The sequence below is a fragment of the Alligator mississippiensis genome, chromosome 4, assembly GCF_030867095.1.
Source record: "Alligator mississippiensis isolate rAllMis1 chromosome 4, rAllMis1, whole genome shotgun sequence".
NCBI lineage: Eukaryota > Metazoa > Chordata > Crocodylia > Alligatoridae > Alligator > Alligator mississippiensis.
In genome coordinates, this window is record NC_081827.1 from 54,144,309 (window position 1) to 54,163,361 (window position 19,053).

At 44.7% G+C, this 19,053-nt stretch overlaps 1 protein-coding gene across 3 annotated transcripts in view; it reads left to right on the plus strand.

Annotated features, from left to right (window-relative positions):
- The window catches only part of IMMP2L (inner mitochondrial membrane peptidase subunit 2), a 933,449-nt gene that overhangs the window by 619,188 nt on the left and 295,208 nt on the right, over positions 1–19,053 (plus strand). For all 3 annotated transcript variants that reach the window (XM_019492508.2, XM_019492501.2, XM_006261933.4), the window contains one exon: positions 18,776–18,841. In XM_019492508.2, the coding sequence (XP_019348053.1) occupies positions 18,776–18,841 (66 nt within the window). The remainder of the gene's footprint in view (positions 1–18,775; positions 18,842–19,053) is intronic.

A 19,053-nucleotide genomic window follows, 5' to 3' on the forward strand; every position in this document is an offset into this window, starting at 1 on the left:
GCTTATAAAAACAGAAAATAAAAATGTATGAAGAGGGGGAAACAATATTGCAAATTAAAGATGATTTATATTCAAGAAATATTAATGTACATTATGGATCTTTGCATCTGTATCGCTGTTAGCAGTAGTCCTGTGTTGGAGGAGGTATGTAGCTGTTTTGGCACAGCAGGAACACTGGGAGAAACTGGAAGAGCACATACTTCTGCACCTCTTCACTATGTTTAATTCATCTAATACAGGGATGGGCAAAGTCCGACTCGCGGGGTGGAGCTGGTCGTCAGTGGACTCCATTTCCCAGCTTCCCCTGCACATGGCTGAGGCTGGTCTCTATGGAGACTCAAGGATGGGGTTGCCATGGAGACTAGCCCCAGCCATGTGGCAGAGCAGGGCAGGGGACTGCTCCAGAGCAGCTGGGATCTTGCTTTGGGGGCAGCTTGTTCTGGAGCCAGGGCAGAGCTGCTATCTGTAGCCTGCATGCTCCAGGAAGGGGCATGCATGAAGAGGATTGCTGCTCTGCCCTGGCTTTTTGCAGCAGTGCCAGCCTGGGCTGGAACAGGGGCAGAGATGCGATCCCTGCCCAGGGTGTGCAGTCTACAGATAGCAGCTCTGCCCTGGCTCTGGAGCAAGCTCTTCACCGCAAGATCCCAGCAGCTCTGGAGCAGCCCCCTGCCCTGCTCTGCCACAGGGCTGGGGCTGGTCTCCATTGCAACCCCAGCCTTGAGCTTTCACAGTACAGGTGCAACTGGGGTCTCCATAGAGACTGGCCCCAGCCATGCACAGGGGCAACTGGGAAATGGAGTCAGGCTGCCGGCCAAATCAGCCATTTTGCCCACCCCTGATCTAGTATGAGTTCCTGTGAATAACTGTCCTACTCTGTTGGTCACCATAACATGGGAAGATCCCTGCCATTTTGTCATAGCTAGTTCCCCAGATGGTTCCATATAGCTGGCAAATAGCAGTGACTGTAACTGTGAATGGTACTGTCCACTGCAAATACTCTCAAATGCTCAGGTACGGCAGCTATTTGACAATTCTGAAATGTGCTGTTATGTCACATCTTGCTAAAGCTCTCCCTTCTAGACCCTTACCAAACTGCTACATTTGGATCACAGCTTAGTGGACCTGTGTATTTTTTGAGCTTTCTGAGGCTGTGCACAGTCCAGGCCCTGCCTCTGGCTTTAGCTTTCTAGGCACAATTTTAAAATTGGCTAATATGTAATAATTTGTGTAGTTATATTAAATATCTACATAGTCACATCCAGCAATAATTAATCAGATGTGAAACCAAGCCATTTATTTTCCAGGTAGGATATGCTATCATACCTTTAGGTGACTTTATTTCTAATATATGTAGTAGTGCATAATTCATTTGGTTATAATTCATTATATTTGATGGATAACGATGCCCTAAGATGGCAGTTACTCTCATGGCTGTTCTCTTGAAATATACATGACACAGACAAAAAGGTCTTGTACAAAAAGCCATCTACTTACATCACAGCTTATCTGTAAACTGGAGGAAGTTACTTCCTGAATGACAGGTTCACTGACAAAGGCGTGAGTGCAACCCTTTGTACCCCCAAGATCCTGGAATAATCTGGTACAGTTAGGGAGTATGCAGGATTTAAGCAGGCCACAGCACCTGGAGAGTACTCCTTAAATGCATTTCCCAAGAAGCTGATTGTTCTAAGTCTCCTAAAATGTCATGAAAAAATCTTAAATATGCAATATAAACTTCAGGGCTAAGTACAGACAGTCAAAAAGCCCAAGGCAGAACCAATTCAGTCTTTGCAGGTTAGTCTAAGCTTCAGAGACTAAACAACTGGACATACATTTACCTCTGAATCAAGAAATGCAGCCACATGCCTGTGGTGGCTCAGGACAGAAGCGGGGGGCGGGGGGGGGGGAGCTAGAGAATGGCTCTCTGGCATTTCCTCTTCTTACTGCCCCCAAGGGCTCTGGGATTTGCAGGCTTAAATCACAGAAGCAGGACTCTGCAGGGTTTCTTATCACTTCCTTTTCCTGTTTTCAGGTGCCTCTGGGATTTATAATCCACAGCTATAGCCAGCAGTAACTTTCAGTAAGTTTAACAGGGAAGGTCAGCTCTGTATTTGGGGGAAGCGGGGTTTAACCGACCTCCCTGGCTCCAGGCCCCAGCCAGGGTTTGCCTGGAGGGGGCAGTCCCTGCCTCTCTTCCCCACCCTCCCAACCCTTCTCTCCCCGAGCAGACAGCATAGCCCAGCCAGAGCTGGAAACATGCTGAGATGCTGGGGAACTGTGATTTAACTTGAACTAGGAAGGGGTCTGGAACAGCAGTTTCATGAACTAGTTCGACCCAAATCAGTTAAGTCTGATACGATATTCAACAAGGCTTATCTTAAACCATTTTCAGGTATTTTGAAACTGGTTTATGTGCACTGAACTTCTGTTCTGTTACAGGTTTAAACCAGTTTCTGGTCACTTAAACTGATTCATGTGTAACTTCTGTCCCTAGCCCAGGAGAGAAAAGCAATGTGGTAAATCAAACTCAAAGGGCTAGATCTAATAAAGCACTTAGGTACATACAAGTTAGGCTCTGTGCTACCTACTTTTTAGGCACCTGGACACTGAAGATGGAGCCCAGAGTGAGATGGCTAGGTTCATTTTGTGATATAGGGAGAGTTTGGCACCTTAGAATGGCATCCATGGTGAGTGCGCAACTGCATAGAGAAAGCCAGAAAGTAATACTAAGGCTTAGATTCTGAACTACTTGTTTGGCGTCTAAGTGGACTCAGGCACCTACGTGTGATTCTATTCCACTCTGTTCATATCCAATAATACACCTAGACCATCATCTTACCCTTAAGACTGAATCGCAAAACAGCAGTGAGGAGTATCCATCCAGCTTTCATACCTAGCAGGTGGAATAGAATCTGGCCCTAAGGGCAGAGCTGTGTCTGAAAGCTTGCACCCCCCAGGAGCTCAGACACTTGACTTAGGCACGTACTTTTTTCTGCACTGCTTTTTTGAAATAGCCGATCAGGATTCCCTGTTCCCTTTTAAACTTGCCCAGTGAAAGAATTAACACCTATTATCACCACCGCCTTTCTCCAGCCATATTTTTAACAAAAATACCCCAAAGTGCCTCTGTTCAGGTAGGTGTCTCTGAGCATATTTATCAGACCTGTCTGTAAGGACTGTTCTCACTAGTTTCAGGATCCCAATCAGGTCTAGGCAGAAGCCACATGCCCAGTTGGCCACAACTGCCCAGGTCTGAACAAGAAAAGCTGCAGGCACCTGTGGAATATTCAGGTCAAACAGGGAGGCGCCTCCAGAGTTAGACTGCCACTGAGCAGGACATTTTTGGATCATAGATGGACTTCAGCTAGTAAAGCCTGCCTAAGTTATTTACTGGTTCTAGACACAAGGGTTTTAAACATACAGGAGCCAGTTATTGAGGCAAAAAGATACCCATAAAAATTGTTCTTATTTTTTATGTAAGTAAGGCCCCCTCTACACATGCAGGTAAAGGCACGATGGGATCTAATGAGTGATTCACATAATCATGCCTCCTGCCATGCCACACGTGCATGGCAGTAGGTGTGACTGTGGGATCATGCATTAGATCTCATTGTGCCTTATTGTTGGTGCAGGGGCAGCCCAATCCCAAGCTCTCCCTGCACCGGCAAGAAGCAAGCTCCCGTGGCTGGGAGCTCTACACACTCCAGCTGAGGTGCTTTCAGCTTTGGGAGCACTGCTTGCAACTCTGGGTCTGGAGGATTGCTGCTGTGGTAATCTCTCCACCCTGGGGGTGCAGGAAACCCCTGGGGCCAGGGAGATCATGCAGGGGGCTGGAGGTTTCTCACATCCTGGAGCCTGAGACCCTGCTATGTATGCAAATTAAACCTCACTAACAACTAGCTATATGGTACATATTTTTGATGTCTAACTTTATAGCTGGTTGGAGCTTTTTATTGTGTGACAGCTACTTTGCATGTGTAGCTTGTCTCCAAGGAATTTTGCAATTAACTAGTTAATTGCACAATACCTGTAACATGTCAAGGAGGCCTAATAGTGAGCCAAGTCACTGGTTCACATACATCTCATTTGGTATATTCTGAAAATAAACAGCTCAAAGCATACATGAGTAAATTTGCATACAAACACATAGCATATGTAAGCTTTGGACACCTCTTACCATGACATTTAAATATTTCTTATTGGTCTTACTCTATAAAATGATCAGTTTGCATCAACAAAAAAATATAGAACAGATTCCACATATGAATGCCAAGCAAAATAATGTATCATATTAAATAAGTGGAGGTTATCACAGTGTTTCATACAGTCTACTCCTTTTAAATTACATTACATGCTTCTTGATTATGGGTTAATAGTACAAAACTATCTCCTCTTTGTTCCACACATGCACCTACAAACTCTGGGTGTTCTTTGAAGGAGATACAGCAGTAATTTAGATAGACTTGAATGCCAACAGAGTCTAATTTCTTTTTTTTCTTTTTGCAATAGATATTCTACTAATGTCTGTTGAAAAATATAATTGCTTTTAGTTTGTGTACTCTGAGCATCAAATATCGTGTCTGACCATTATCCAGGATCTGTGGGTTACTTTTTTATTACAAAAGAGTGCATGCTCAGCAGGGAATGATCTCATATAGTATTTGGATGTATGTGTCTATATTCCTTTAGAGAATAGAAATGAAGCAATTGCCTTCCTTCACTTAGCCTGCTGGGATCTTGGGATAGATGCTAACAAGCACTGTCTGTGGAAAAGCCTATAGCAACTTTAGTTCCAAGCTTTTAAACATAAATTGCTATAGGGAACTATTGGGAAAAATACAAAGAGGAATCAAAGAATGAAGGGGTGATTAGATGGTGAAATGACACATGCAGAAAATGGCAGTGCTGTGAAAGTTTAATGATTGATATAATGTTAATGAGCATATGGAAGCCATTATTTGATATTATACTAAATGGTTTCCATTTAGTGTAACTCAATAGCTCAGATGAGGGAAGGGGCACATCTAGGGCAATTACTGACTCAACCCCCTTGCTGCTTTCTAAGCAAAGGTGTTGAGGGACACATGGAGCCTTTTAATTCAAGATAACCCTACTAAATAGCAGACTTCCTAGCTAGTTCTGCAACTCCTCCCTTCACTTCTGGGTCCTTTCTCCTCTGCACTTCCCAATACTTTGAATTTCTTCTATGGGCAGATCCAGGATTTTGTAAAGTGGGAATGTGAAAGACCAGTGTTGCAGGTAAGAACCTTCCCTCCCTGCATCCTTCCCCTCTATGCTTTGCAGCATGCCCCCTCCCTTCCCATTTCAATCCCCTGCCTCCCCTTGCTGCTGTCCCCACTATCCCCAGCTGATCCAGGGTTTGTGGGGAGGCACCAGAGCCCCTCCTGCCTCACTTCAGCTAGGTGGCACATGGAGCCAGGCCTGGCCTGAGGCAGCAGCAGTGTTGGCAGCTGGCCAGTTTCCTTTTCCTGTGCCTGCTTCTGGGCTGAAGGAGATCACCTGGAGGGATTGAGCAGGAAGGGAGAATCTGTCTGCCATTCCTGCTCTCCCTGGCTGAGCCTTGATCCCTGAGGAGGCTGGCTGGAGTGATCAGGAGTGGTTCTGGAGCCTCCCCCTGCTCCTGCTCCAATTTCCGAGCCAGCTAGGGACACTGGCAGAAGTGAGGTAGGGGGGAGGGGGAAGAGGAGAGGAGACATGCCACTGAGCACAGATGGGGAAGGGAGAGGAATTCTTACTCAGCTGGTTAACAAAAAATTCCCAGCTGTCAGTCCCATGGCATCACTGGCTGAAAGGGGTGTGCATGTATGCCACTGTGTTCCCCTCTAGATCTACCTTTGAATTCTTCCCTTCAAGATGCCATTGGCTGAATAAAGAACCATTGCTCTTGTGCAGTGACCTAGCCCTCTTTCTGTAAATCAGGGAATAAGGGGAGATTAGGACTTCGTTTGAAGCCACATAGTTGACAACTATTTTCCTCCAAGAGGAAAAGTGAGGACACTCCTTCCTCCTATGATTCTGAGAAGATCTAACATAATCTGGGACACTAGTGCTCAACCTTTTCCCATGGTGGGCCTGATGGGTTCTGCCTAGTATGACCATGGGCCAGATCTGGCCAGTGGTCCTGATCTGGCACCCAGGGCAGGCAAGGTGGTGCTTGATTTGGCTGTGCAGAGAAGGGTGAGGAGCAGCCCTAACCTGATGCAGCAGTGCCAGGGGAAGGGGATGTGGCCTGGGCCTGATTCAGCTGCATGGGGGGAGGGGTGTGTGACATGGCCCCGATTTAACTGCAGGGGGGAAAGGGAGCATGTTCCAGCCCTGATTCAGTTGTGTGAATGAAGGAGATATGACTTTGGCCATGGTTCAGCCATGCTGCGGGGAAGGGGACATAGCCTGGCCCCAGTTCAGCCACATGGTGGGAAGGGGCTGTTGCCTGGCTCTGATTCAGTTGTGCAGGGGGGAGGGGGCCTGGCTTGGCCCTATCTGGCTGTTCATGGGGAGGAGGCATGGGAATATGGCAACAGGGGAGGGTTGCAGTATTAATGGCTGATGCTCCCCACTGCTATATTTCCTGGCCGAGGGAAAACCCTGTGGGCCAGATGCTATGCCACATTTAGCCTGCAGGCCAGAGGTTGAGCACCCATGATCTAGGACAGTGCTTCTCAAAGTGTTGGTCTGTGGACCAGTGCCGGTCTGCGAGCCACAGGTCGCTGGTCTGCAGCGAGTTGCCAGGAAAGAAAGACATATATTTTCAGAAGCATAACATTGATATGTCATAGCGCCACAGTTTGTACGTTCCAACACTCCAGGAGATGTTGTGCGAAGTGAGGAAAGAGAAAGAAACAGCCGGTTGTGCATTTGTGTAGTGCTGTTACACGTACTTGCTGCCACCAGCTGAACTGGACACCGGTCCCTGACCCACTGGAAAAAAAATTGCTGGTTCACCACATCAGATAGTTTGAGAAGCACTACTCTAGGAGATAAAGGGAGTCCCCCATGAGACCCTCATGAAGTAGCTGAGAAAAGTCCCCTCATCGCCCATTTGGAAAAAGCCTTTAAAGTGTGATCTTAGTGAGGGAGATTTGATATCTAAGCATAATTAAATAGGGTGCCCTGAGAGTAACACACAGCAAAGAGAAGGCAGTGGGTGGTACATGTATCAGAATGTATTGTGTGAGTTGGAGATTGTGAGTGTATATTAGGAATACTTGGAGGACAGAGATAGTAGTGTTTCATGAGTGTATCAGCTGTGAGTAGGAGTGTTGCTGTGTTGGTGAATGATTGCATGGGTGTTTGCGGAAGGTATAGCGAGTGATATGATAATGGAGGAGGAGAAGGCAGGCCTCTCCAAAGGCCTCTTTTAGAAACAGTAAACATGGCTCCTTGTCCCATAGGTCTGGACTAATAACTTTTGTGTTTTTGTATGGTTCTAGTGTAACTGCCATCAAAGCTGAGTTGTTTCACTGTCCCATGGCTCTAGTCAGTCAGATTACCTTTGCCTGTTTTCATGCTGTATCTTGGCTACCCTGTCTTGGTTTTCATGGTTGTCTGGAGAAAAATCTCTAGACTCATAAGGTGTAGCAACATCATAAAATGCTTTGGGATATGGATCAGCAAGTTATCTTGAGTAAGTGATTGATTTTGCTATCTCCAGCTCTGAAAAGCGAGTGTGAACTGTAAGACTGTATAAAAAAATCTAGTAATTTTCTGACAAATTGTAATTGAGTAATTGCCATTTCTGACAAATAGCATAACATTTTAAGAACCTGTAAGATGCAGATCCATAAAATATTCTGGTATATCTGGTGTTTCTTATGTTCTTGGGGACTTCTTATTGAGATTGAAAGATTGAAAGACCTTCTATATTTCACTGAAAATGCAGTTATATAGGAAATTGTATTTTTAACAATATTCTGATGGCATGTAATGAAATCTTGTCTATATAATGTGGACACGGCTATGTATTATATGCTTGAGATGACCTGTGTACAGAAATATGGATGAGAGAAGAAACGGAAGAAAAGAGGAAAGTTATTTTTCAAAAATATAAGTTGCATTTTTAAAGTTATATTTTCATTTCCATTAGAGCAATAGATAGCTGTTGAGGTCTGGAAAAGATTGTCAGTGCTTACCTGAGGTAGTCAGCTTCCCTTAAAGGAGAAATTATTATAGTTCTATTAATGAAACCATGTTTTTTTATCAGATAATCTCTCAAATTTTTATCTTGTCTCAGCCTCCAGATTTGGAGATTTATTTTTGATAATACTGTGGGGAGCCAACTCAAGCAATATATGGAGTACTGCAGCCCATAATCTCAGCCAATTTGGTTTCACATCTGGATATGGTATCCAAACACTGTTGATTTGGTTGGTAGAAAATCTCTCTTTACTCAGCATGCAGCCTGTAAAGCTGTTGAAGCAACTGCAGATGCTATAGAATGACTGTGTTGTTTTCTGTCTGAGAGATCTAGGGGATGGATTCATAGAGCTGAAGGTCAAAAGGGACTGTAAATCTATCTATTCTGATCTCTTGTATATCACAGTTCATTAAGTAACCTCTGTGCTGAGCCCAATAACTTGCTTGACTAAAGCAAAACCTGAGTTTTGGCTAAAGCATATCTTCAAGAAAAGCATTTGGTCTTGATATGAATACAGGAAAAGGAGAAAATTCTTCATAGACTAATCCTCCATTGGAAGTCCATTGCTTCATGTCTTCTTTGGTGAGTCCCATTGTAGTTAGTTCCCTCACTGTCAAAAACATATAACTTATTTCTGATTTGAATTTTTCTGTTTTTTATACCCTTGAATAATTTTTGGGGCTCTTTTCTGCACCCTCTCTGCTTTTCCAACAGGATAGTATCTATGGCCTCTGACAGATGGTACTTTCATCAAACAACAGGCAATACTACTCAATAGAAACTGTCATGCCACATGAACTGCTTCATGTTCATAGGAGAGGTGCTGGTAGGGGCTATCATTATTCTCTACAGCTGTGCTATGAATGAGAAGTAAGCTGGGCAAGCAAGCCCTCCCAGGCTACAACTCTGCCAGCCTGCAAGGGAAAAGCCATGGCTTCCCATGTTTTTCTCTTTTAAAGGAGAATCCATATTTAAAGTTTGTTGATTCATTTTTTTAAAGTTTGTTCATGACCCTTTCATATATTCTTGGGACCCACTTTTGGGTCATGACCCACAGGTTAAGAAACACTGCCCTAACAGAAGAGCACAGCTGAAGAGCACTGCGATCATGCACCAAAATAACCCTCATTGTATGAGCATTCAAATGAAGGTGCCCCACAGTAGAGCACCTTCATTAACTTGTCTGCTCCTGTGGCAGCCCCACTCCCAGTGCTGTCTCAGGATGGAGGAGCGGGAGCTTGGGCTGGTGTTATCTGAGGTGAGGGGCTCCAATCCACCCACCCCCACTCCAGCACAGACTGGGCAAACACCAGTCTGAGCTCCCTTGTTACCAGATTTGCTCATTACTTTGGGGTGTGCTCATTTATTAGGGATATGTTTCTAGGGTCTTGGTAATTCTGTCAATGTGCTGCTTGTGTTACTATATGGAGCTGTATCTCTCCCTTCTGCAAGCCCTCACCCCCAATGGAGCTATCTTGCAGGACTCAGTATCAGTGGGACTGGGTTCCTCCAGTCACCAAATCAGTCATACACACAAACGCACACAAATTAACCGGACACGCCTGACCCGGCCAGATTGATCAGCATGGACAGGCTTGACACCCTCATATGCCAAAAATCAGTTCATCAGAGCAACAATAAAATGCAATCAGACACAAGCGCACAGGTAAACAGAATACCTCTGAATCCGGCTGGGTGTCCAGCTGACACCCTCATGGGCCAGCATTCAGTTCATAGGGGCACGTCTGAGTCAAACTGGGTCAATCAGGCTGTACAAGCTAATCCCCTTATGTGTTTCAGACTCAGCACGTCCCAATCTTTGGCCTCTTGATGAGCAGACCCCACAGTATTTTTGGGCTTCACAGGGATCTTTAGCTTAGGTAAAAGAAGCGTTGCTGCAGAGCATGGGAGGAAAGAGAAGCAGAGAAGGAAAAATATACCCAATCACTACCAGTCTGACTATAAAAGTTATTTATTGCTAAGCATACGAAATATATAATGGTACTAGCAGTAATAGACATGCAAAAGAAAAACAAACACAAACAATTACAGTACTACCCTGGTTTCACTAAGTATTTGGGGAAACTTAGCTTAAGCTTAACTAATATAGTTCAGGTTCAGAAATTTATGCCTAGAGAGAAAAGAGAGAGAGAGCGTTGGGATCTCACCAGTCCAAGATACTCAGACTGCAAAGCTGACAGGCACAGTCCGTAGCACAATTCTTGAAGAGAGAGATGATCTGTTCTTCCAGCGTCCCAAGAAAAACAGGGGATGGTGTCAGCACAGGATTTTCTTCTTCTTTCTTAATGGGCGTGTTCCTGGGGCCACCGGCCTTTGCGGCCCGCAACTGGGAGGACCTGCCGGAGGGAGTGGAGGCCCGCCTGCAGCGCTGGTGCCTGCCTGCCCTCTCTTACCGTGGTTGGGTCCTCGTTGCCAACAACCTGGCGGCGGCCACCCTGTGGCACCACTGCACGGTGCTGGACCCTGTGCCGGAGCTCCTGGAGAGAGTGCAGCGGCTCCTGGTCGACTTCCTGTGGGACGGACGCCACTGGCTCCCCCGAGCTGCCCTCTACCTGCCCACTGGGGAAGGGGCCAAGGCCTGATCGACCTGGCAGGCCGGGTGGCCACCTACCGGTTGCAAGCCCTCCAGTGGCTCCTGGACGCCGAAGGCCACCTCCCGTGGCGGCAGCTGGCATGCCGGTTCCTGCGGCGAGTGGGGGGCCTCGGCTTTGACCGGGAGCTGTTTCTGCTGGATCTCACTTTCCTGAACGGGGCAGTTCTTCCCCCGTTCTACCGCAGCATGGTGCAGGCCTGGTGGGCGGCCTTCCAGCTCTGCCCCCAGGCCAGGTGCCTGCGGTTCCCACACCTGCTTCGGGAGCCCCTAATCTACAACCCGGCCCTGCAGCATGTCGTGCCAAGCCTGGCCTCCGCCAGCCTCGTGGCAGCTCTCATCGAGGTGCGCACCACCCGCCTGGAGCACCTCCTGGACCCTGCTCGGTCGGCGTGGCTGTCCCCCGAAGCCCTGGCTGCCCGGCTGGCGCTGCGCTCTGTCCGCACCGCGGGCTGGCTTCTGCGGACCGTCAGGGGCGCCCTCCCGGCGGAAGCAGCGACCGCCCTGGAAGTCCATCTCCAGGCTCGCCGGACCCTCCCTGCTGCGGACGCCACGCATGACACCTTCCCACCGCTGCCCGTCATCCCAGCAGTACCCGGCAAGCTGGCCAAGCGGCCCAACATGCTGCTCAGGCTCCCAGTTCCCCCCAGCAGCAATACGGGCTGCCCTTTTGGCACCCTGCCCCGCAAGGGCCTCTACATGTGGGTGGTGTGCACCCCGCATGTCCAGGTGCTGGCCGGCCGCCCTGACACCGCGTGGCGGCAGCGCCTGATGCAGCCCGGGACCCCAGAGTGGCGCATGCTGTATAAGGCGCCCACCACCAAGAAGACCGGCGACCTGCAGTGGCGGCTCGTGCACGGCATCCTGGCCACCGGCACCCTTGTTCGCCACCTGGACCAGGCGGCCTTGGCGGCCTGCCCCTTCTGCCCGTGGGTGCTGGACGAGGACATTTTCCACATGTTCCTAGACTGCCCCCAGCTGCAGCTGCTCTTTGCCACCCTGGGCGCGCTGCTTTGGGTGCTGGGCCGGGACTTCTCCGAGGACGTCTACGTCCACTCCTTCCCCTACTGGGCGGTGGAGCAAGCCGTGATCAGCCTGGCCAACTTCCTGCTGGGCCAGGCCAAGATGGCCACCCTAAAGAGCCTGCGAAACTGGCTCGCCAGGACTGGGATGGTCGACACCCTGCAGCTCTTCCGCCTGCTGGTGTGGGCCCACCTCTCACTCGAGTTTGAGCACGCGGTCCTCCGGTGGACGGTGCCCACCTTCGAGGAACGCTGGTCCCTCGAGGGGGCGCTCTGCCGAGTCAAGGCGGGGCGCCTGCTCCTCGCCTTGTAACACCTCCGGCTGCTCAAGCTGTGGACACGCGTCCAGCGGGCCGAGGCCTTGGACTTTGCTTCATGCGAGTCGACCCCTGAGGCCCCCCATGGGTGTCCCCACTGGCAGAAATGTAAATATGTAAATAGTCCTTTGGCTCGCTATGGTTTTCTAATCTAGAGTGTACGGGCAGGCCTTGCAGGCTGTGAGCCCAGGACCATGTCCGTGAGGCCCAGGTGTTCGGGCCAACCTGTACATACTCTTTACTGGCCCTGATTTGTCACCCTCCCTGGAATAAACGCCTCTTAAAAGTCAGAAGTCTTCTTCTTTCTTCTTCTTTCTTTCTTCTTCTTTCTGAAGCACCTCTCTCTTCTTCTTCTTGAAGCGCACACACTTTTTACAGATTTTTATACCCTCAGTTCAGCTGCTTCAAAGCATCCTTAATTGTGTAAATCATTGTCTTTTCTATTGACAAGGGGTTATCTGGTTTGGAACATCTCAAGAAACTGGTTGATAATCAGGAAACACTTAAGATTAGGGAGTAACCAAATACTTGGGAGCCAGCTTGAAATTCCTATGGATAGCAGATATACTGATGGGATATCTCATGGTTTCTTCAGAAACAATAGATAGCTTGCAGCATCAGGATTTTGGATTTTTACTTGTTGTGAACAAGCCTCACCTTAGCATGGCTTTTCCAGATCTTACTATAGTCTTTTAACAGACTTAAGACAATTATCGGGGTGTTCATAACCTTTTATGGAGAGGACTCCCACCAGTCGTCTCAGGAAAAGTATGAAAACACCTGTGATTAGGGCTCCAATGGGCTGGACACTGTGATGAACCCTTAACCATTGTTCAAATGTTGCCCGTACCCCCTCTGACTCGGTCTCTTGCCTCAGCATTCCCTAACCCGGCAACTGAGTTTTAGTCAATCAAGTTTAAATAGGCCTCCCATAGTGGGACCGGGGAATGTATGGCCCGAGATGCCTGTTAAAATTAGAGGTGTGTGTGTGTGTGTGTGTGTGTGTGTGTCTGGGGGGGGCGGGGGGAAAGTCCTTAGTAAATCCAGATTAGAATTGGTCTGATAAATGCTGAGCTGGGTGTGTGTGAACATGGGTTGATTAGCATTTGGAGCACAGATTCCCCATCATGCAGTGCTCCCCTGCTTCTCTGGTCCCAGAATTCACTGCAGTCTCTGCTTCAGGCTTTCTGTTCTCCATCTCGCATGTAAATGAATGGTCATCTGGTTCCATCTCCGATGCAAATGAGACCTAGGGCAGTTGTTTCACTCTTGTCACCCTTATCTTGAGGGTCTTAGGTGTGTCTCTCACTGCATCTTAATCAGTTTCATTTATGTAGAGAAGGGGAGGGAGGGGGGGTGAGTCAGACAGACTGCATCCTGTGCCAGGGTTCCCAAGAACACACAGCTGAGACGTAACACCCTCTCCTCCATTCTCCCCACTCCCACCCTAAGACAGCACCGGAGCTGGGAGTAGGGAGGCAGGGCTAGGGGAAGAGGCTACCAACACACAGACTGTCTCTCTGTATTAGCTTCAAATTGGGGCTCAATCTCTCACCTTCCTGACCCAACAACTAATGTCTGTTGAGTTGGGAGGATTGGTTTAACTCATGGAGCTTTCTGTGAAGGCTATGAGTTAGATCGGGGAGCTGCATTTCTGTCTGCATTGAAAGTCCCCCTACAGGAAGCAGGGGGGAGAAGGGGGCATATGGTGAAGGACAGGGAGAGAGAGTAGGCTACTCTGGGAAACTGGAGGACATAGCCAAACACTGTCACCCTGTGTGTGACATGCCATGGGTTCAAATTAAAGCTTGATAGAAACAAGCTATAAAAATGTTTTACGTTCTATGGCTCATTGGCCATTTTTATGACAGCCATTTTTACTGGGTAATAGTTATTTTGCATGTGTAGCATGTCTAAATTTATTGTGCAATGAACCAGTTGCTAATTGTAGCAATTAACTACTCACAATTAACCAGTGTTAGGGGTCTTGATACACCCCAAAATAGCCTATAATCTTTTGCTTAGAAGGCAAAGTAGAGATGCACCTTATAGTCTAACTAAGTCAGAGATGTATGTGCTTTTTTGAGCCTGAACTCAACCCAGAAATACCATGGTGAAAAAACTTTGGGGACACCTTCTGTTAGTGCTCTCAAGGTGTTAGTCTTTAGTGTGCTTGAGAACAGCCAAGGATGGCCCGAGGCATCTTCACTAACATATCTTTGGGTTTGGAGTGTGACTGTAGGAACAGGTGGGCCAGGGCATACTCAGGACATTTTAGTTTAAACATACTACCACTACAGTGTAGACATGTCTGACTGTGCTAACCCCTTGGCTATTGACTAAAAAAAGAACCTTGTGCTTCAAGGCCTTTAGTGCCTTTTATTAATTAAATATTTCAACTTGAAACAAGAATTTTTATTTTTGTCAGTTTGGTGAGAACCAAAAATCTTATTACGGGGTAATCTGAACTGCATTTTTTTTGTTTTTTTTTAATTTTATTTTACAGCCAAGTCAAACTAATAATTTATTGAAAAAAGGGCCAATCTCTATTTTTTAAATAGGTAGTTCAGTAAAAGGCAAGGGAAAAGATAGAGTTATGTATGAAATATGGTACTTGAGTTTGAAAGTTAGGTCTATCAGAGACTCTTGTTTTTCTGTAAGGCTATTTATATCTTTGTGGGCCATATCTCAGAGAATGTAACATGTACAAACCTAATTGTATGTGTACATAGCTAGAAAAAAACTAGTTTGGAAGATGGGTTTAATGTTGCAGATCCACTTGATAAGGCAGGATTGGGTGGTGGGTGGTGAGGGAGTCATTAATCTCTTCTCGACTTAGTAGCTAATCTTGACTGGACATGAGTATAATAGAACAGGGATGTACTTTTTTAAAGTATGTAAGAACTTTTTTACCTGTATTTAAGTTTGAAAAGCCTGCCTAGCAAATAAATGCAAGATCTAACCATGCTAAAAAAAAAAAATTATTTTGTTTTTAATCAGTTTCCCTGTTTTTAATAAGTCAAATTTAATTAAGATTATTTGTCTATGGTAATTCTAGACAGATATCCCTAAGGAGGAGAAAACTTTATCTTCTCAGTTTTTCAGAGCTTCTTCAGAGTTTCTAGAACCTAATACTCATGGTCAGTGCCTATGAGAGGCCTATACAAAGGTATCCTATGATGTCCTCCCATTACTTTTGCCTTCCCGGGGGATGGACACAGAGGTTGTATCCAGACAAGCAGGAACTTGTGTTTCCCCAGGGAAAAGTAACTGCGGCACACCTTGCGCTGCTGCTACTTGTCCCTGGGGAACACCCGTGCCATGTGTGCTCTAGGCGCGCTGCAAGGTACCCCAGGTGGTGTAGGGGAGGCTGGGGCCAGGAACTGTGCTAGTACCAGCAGCCTTACTTGGGGTCTTGGGGGCCTCCAGGAGCTGCAGCTGTGGCACTCCTGCAGCAGGAATCCTGGCTAGCAGCTGGAGCATGGCTCTAGCTGGCCAGGCTCTGGGTTTGGGCACTGTGCATTGCTGCCACTTGAGCTGCCCTGCCCCGCTTTTTTTTGGCTTGGGTCTTTTTGACCCTGGGATCTTTGTGGGTAAAAAAACTGCAGAGTAGCAGGGCAGGGAACGCTTGCATGTGTGGTGTCTACAGCATCACAAATCTCACCTCCACACTCGTCTGGATGTGCCCACTGAGGCTAAATGACAAAATAGGCTATCAGAGTTGATGGGGACATTGTTATAGGTAGGCTGAAAAAGGGGTATTTAAAAGTATCTGAAGAAGTTGCCTCTCTCACAGTTAGAGAAGATTTAACAATAGTTACACACTTCGCCAAAATATTCAATGAATAATTTACAAATAATGTGTTTTTTCTTATTTTTTGACCAAATGAATAGCCCAAAGATGAGCTAAAATATTGTAGGTTTTTTGAGTAAAAAAAAAGATTCTAAAATACCAAATTTCCTATGTATTTTGTTCTTTTTAAGTTTTCCATAAGCATTTAAGGTTTCAGTCCTGCACTGAACTCCTAGCACACAGCCTTTAGCATTATACTAAGCATGTTACAGTATAATGACTTGATAATGTAATTCCTTATGTACTGTCCACTACTTGAGGACACTAAAAAATCTACTTCTTTGTAGTCAGTTGAAAATATTGGTCTAGAGGTATTAATATGTTTTGGACATACTTTTTTAACCCTTGGGTTTAACATACTTTTTTAACCCTTGGGTTTACTTTTTTTCATCTGGGTGACTTAATAAAAATGTAAAGGTAATGCTTATTTTAATGTACTATGTCTATTCTGGTTCTAGATGTTAAAAAAATATTAATGTATAAGGCTATTTTTGAAGCATTTTTAGTAAATTCAGTTTTGGGTTTGTTTTTTTTTAATGTACTATTTTTGGCACAAAAGTGACCACTTTGGAATGAATGTTCTTGCCTCTGATTTAGAATGATGTTTATTCAAGGTCATTACAGTTATTGCTGAGTAGAGACAAATTAACACAGAGGTCAGTAATTACATTACAAAATGTACATGTTAATCAAATGGAAATGCTTATGAGGGGAATTCAAAAGAACCTTTAAAAATGATGTGTGAAACCAGGATAGAATTTTGAAAGATCAGCCTTAAAAATTGATGGCCTTTTTTGTCATTCTTTTGGAAACATACTTTAGCACATACATTATATATTATTATTTGTGATTAGTCAATACATTTTATAGAAAGACATGCTACATGCTTAGCTTAAATTAAAAAAGAAATAGGTAGGAAGTAATTTTACAAAAAAAATGTTTAATTTATAGTAACTTTAGTAGATAAAATAGCATGCTGAGCCCTGGTTTTCTCCTACACCTGATCATAATTCCCCTGGAGTATTGACACACAGAAATGTGCTGGGAAAAGTAATGTTGTCAAAAGTGCTAAAGGTGCTCCAGCTAATAATATCACTTTGCCATCTAAAACTTGGATTCCTCTCATGAATGGCATGCAGAGGTAATATGAACTTTTCTGTTCTGTTTAGTGAAGACAGATAAAAGACATGAGCTAACTAAAATGTGGGGTACTTGAATTAAAAGTCAGGCTATGTAATACTATATAGAAAATGATATCAAGACGCAACTGTTCCTAAGCAATTACAAATCATATTATGGTCTCTGCATTTTAACCCCTGGACTACCAGTCATTGAAGTCATTTCCATATAGCTCAATTGTTCCAATCAACTCAACACCCATCAAAATCATTCATTTTATATGGTGATGAGAGCAAATGAGTTGACATGGCAGATTTAGAATATATTTTCTGTGATAGCCACTATCTATTTGTAGAGTGAATACAGACTAGTGCTATGACACATCAGTCTAGAGGAGGGGTAACCAGCCTGAAACAGGAGTGCCATACATGACATAGGCAGCTTCTGTGTGTGGCATGCTACAGACAAATGAAAATTTCTTTAAGATAACATGAATAAACTACATTAAGTATGCATAGTTATGTATTTAAAATCAAGAATGGGTTAAGAGTAATTGCACAATAAAAAAGTATGTGATTTGTCTGTTTATAGAAAGCAGATGTCTGTGTGTTATAGGAAATTTGATAGAATACTGTATTTTTAGTGGTAGCATATCATAATGTATGTGTAGGACAACACCTAAATTAGGCTGTGAATGCAGTCTTAACTTGACTATTATGTGCTTAATGTGTAACCCTGGGCATACAATATGTTTATACTTATATAATGAATCTTTACACCAAATAAAAAAGAAGCTGACACATGACATACACCTTACGTTAATATAAATTACTTAAATCCAGTGTAGAAATACTGTATTCAGGGAGATAATTATACCAGTATATGTATCTTGTATCCCTAGCTTAGCTCAAGATAGCTCAAGGCAGGCAGACCTACTTCCCTCTAGCAAGTGGCAAGACAGTAGAATAGCATTAACTGTGCGCATCTCTGTGGCACAGGTGGTCATGTGATTCCTCTGGATCCTGTTGTAATTTATGGAAGTGTATAAAACCAATGTAAATTATGACAATGTAAAAGTATCATGATTATAGGCCCTAGACTACTTTGAATATAAAGTTCGGTGTGAAAAAATACCAGAGTTAAAATATATCTTATTAGAGCATTTTGTGTTGATTAAACCTTTTTAATTTTTTAAGATATTGATGAACATTTTCTTTACTTATTTAGACTGGATTTGACTGACTGTGATAAATATTAAAATTGTTTTCAGTTGTTTCGTCCCTCCCTGAAGTAAGCGAATGACATGAATGTTTAAACAAAAAATGAGATTAACGTTTGATGGATAACTCAGGTGTAAATATCTGAAACCATTTGCAAAGGCCCAATTCATCAGTAATGGGGAATTCTAATTTCATCAGTGTCAAATATCTTCCCATTTCTTTTGCAATGCAAACCCTGTTGATTATCTTAGTCTTTGCATTCAGGTGATATTCCAGCATCTGTCTTTCTAAGGTGGTTTGAAATGAGAATGATAACAGTGGCTTCACTTTAGGTGGAACATCATGATTGATGCTATATCAAGAAGAACATGGAGTTCCCAAATGACTTTAATAGTGTCTATTTCTTTGTGGACTTTCTTTTCATTTTCTTAAAACAATGAGAACATTACTGATTGTATAACCTTATCCCCTTTCTCAGGTCTCCTAGAAACCCTGAACAGAAGATCATTAAAAGAGTGATTGCTCTTGAAGGAGACATTATCAAGTAAGTATTTTAAGCTTTAGTCTCTAACTTCTTATAAGAGCATTTTGCTTTTCAGTGAATTTTAAATCAGTATCCTAGACAATGAGAACTTTCTAGTATTTTCTTGCTGTCTATTCTTAACAGGGATGTCTGTTGTACATGTCTATTTTCTAAAAAAAATAAGAAATGTTTCACACCTTGTTATGAAAGTTACACGAGTAAATCATGCTTGC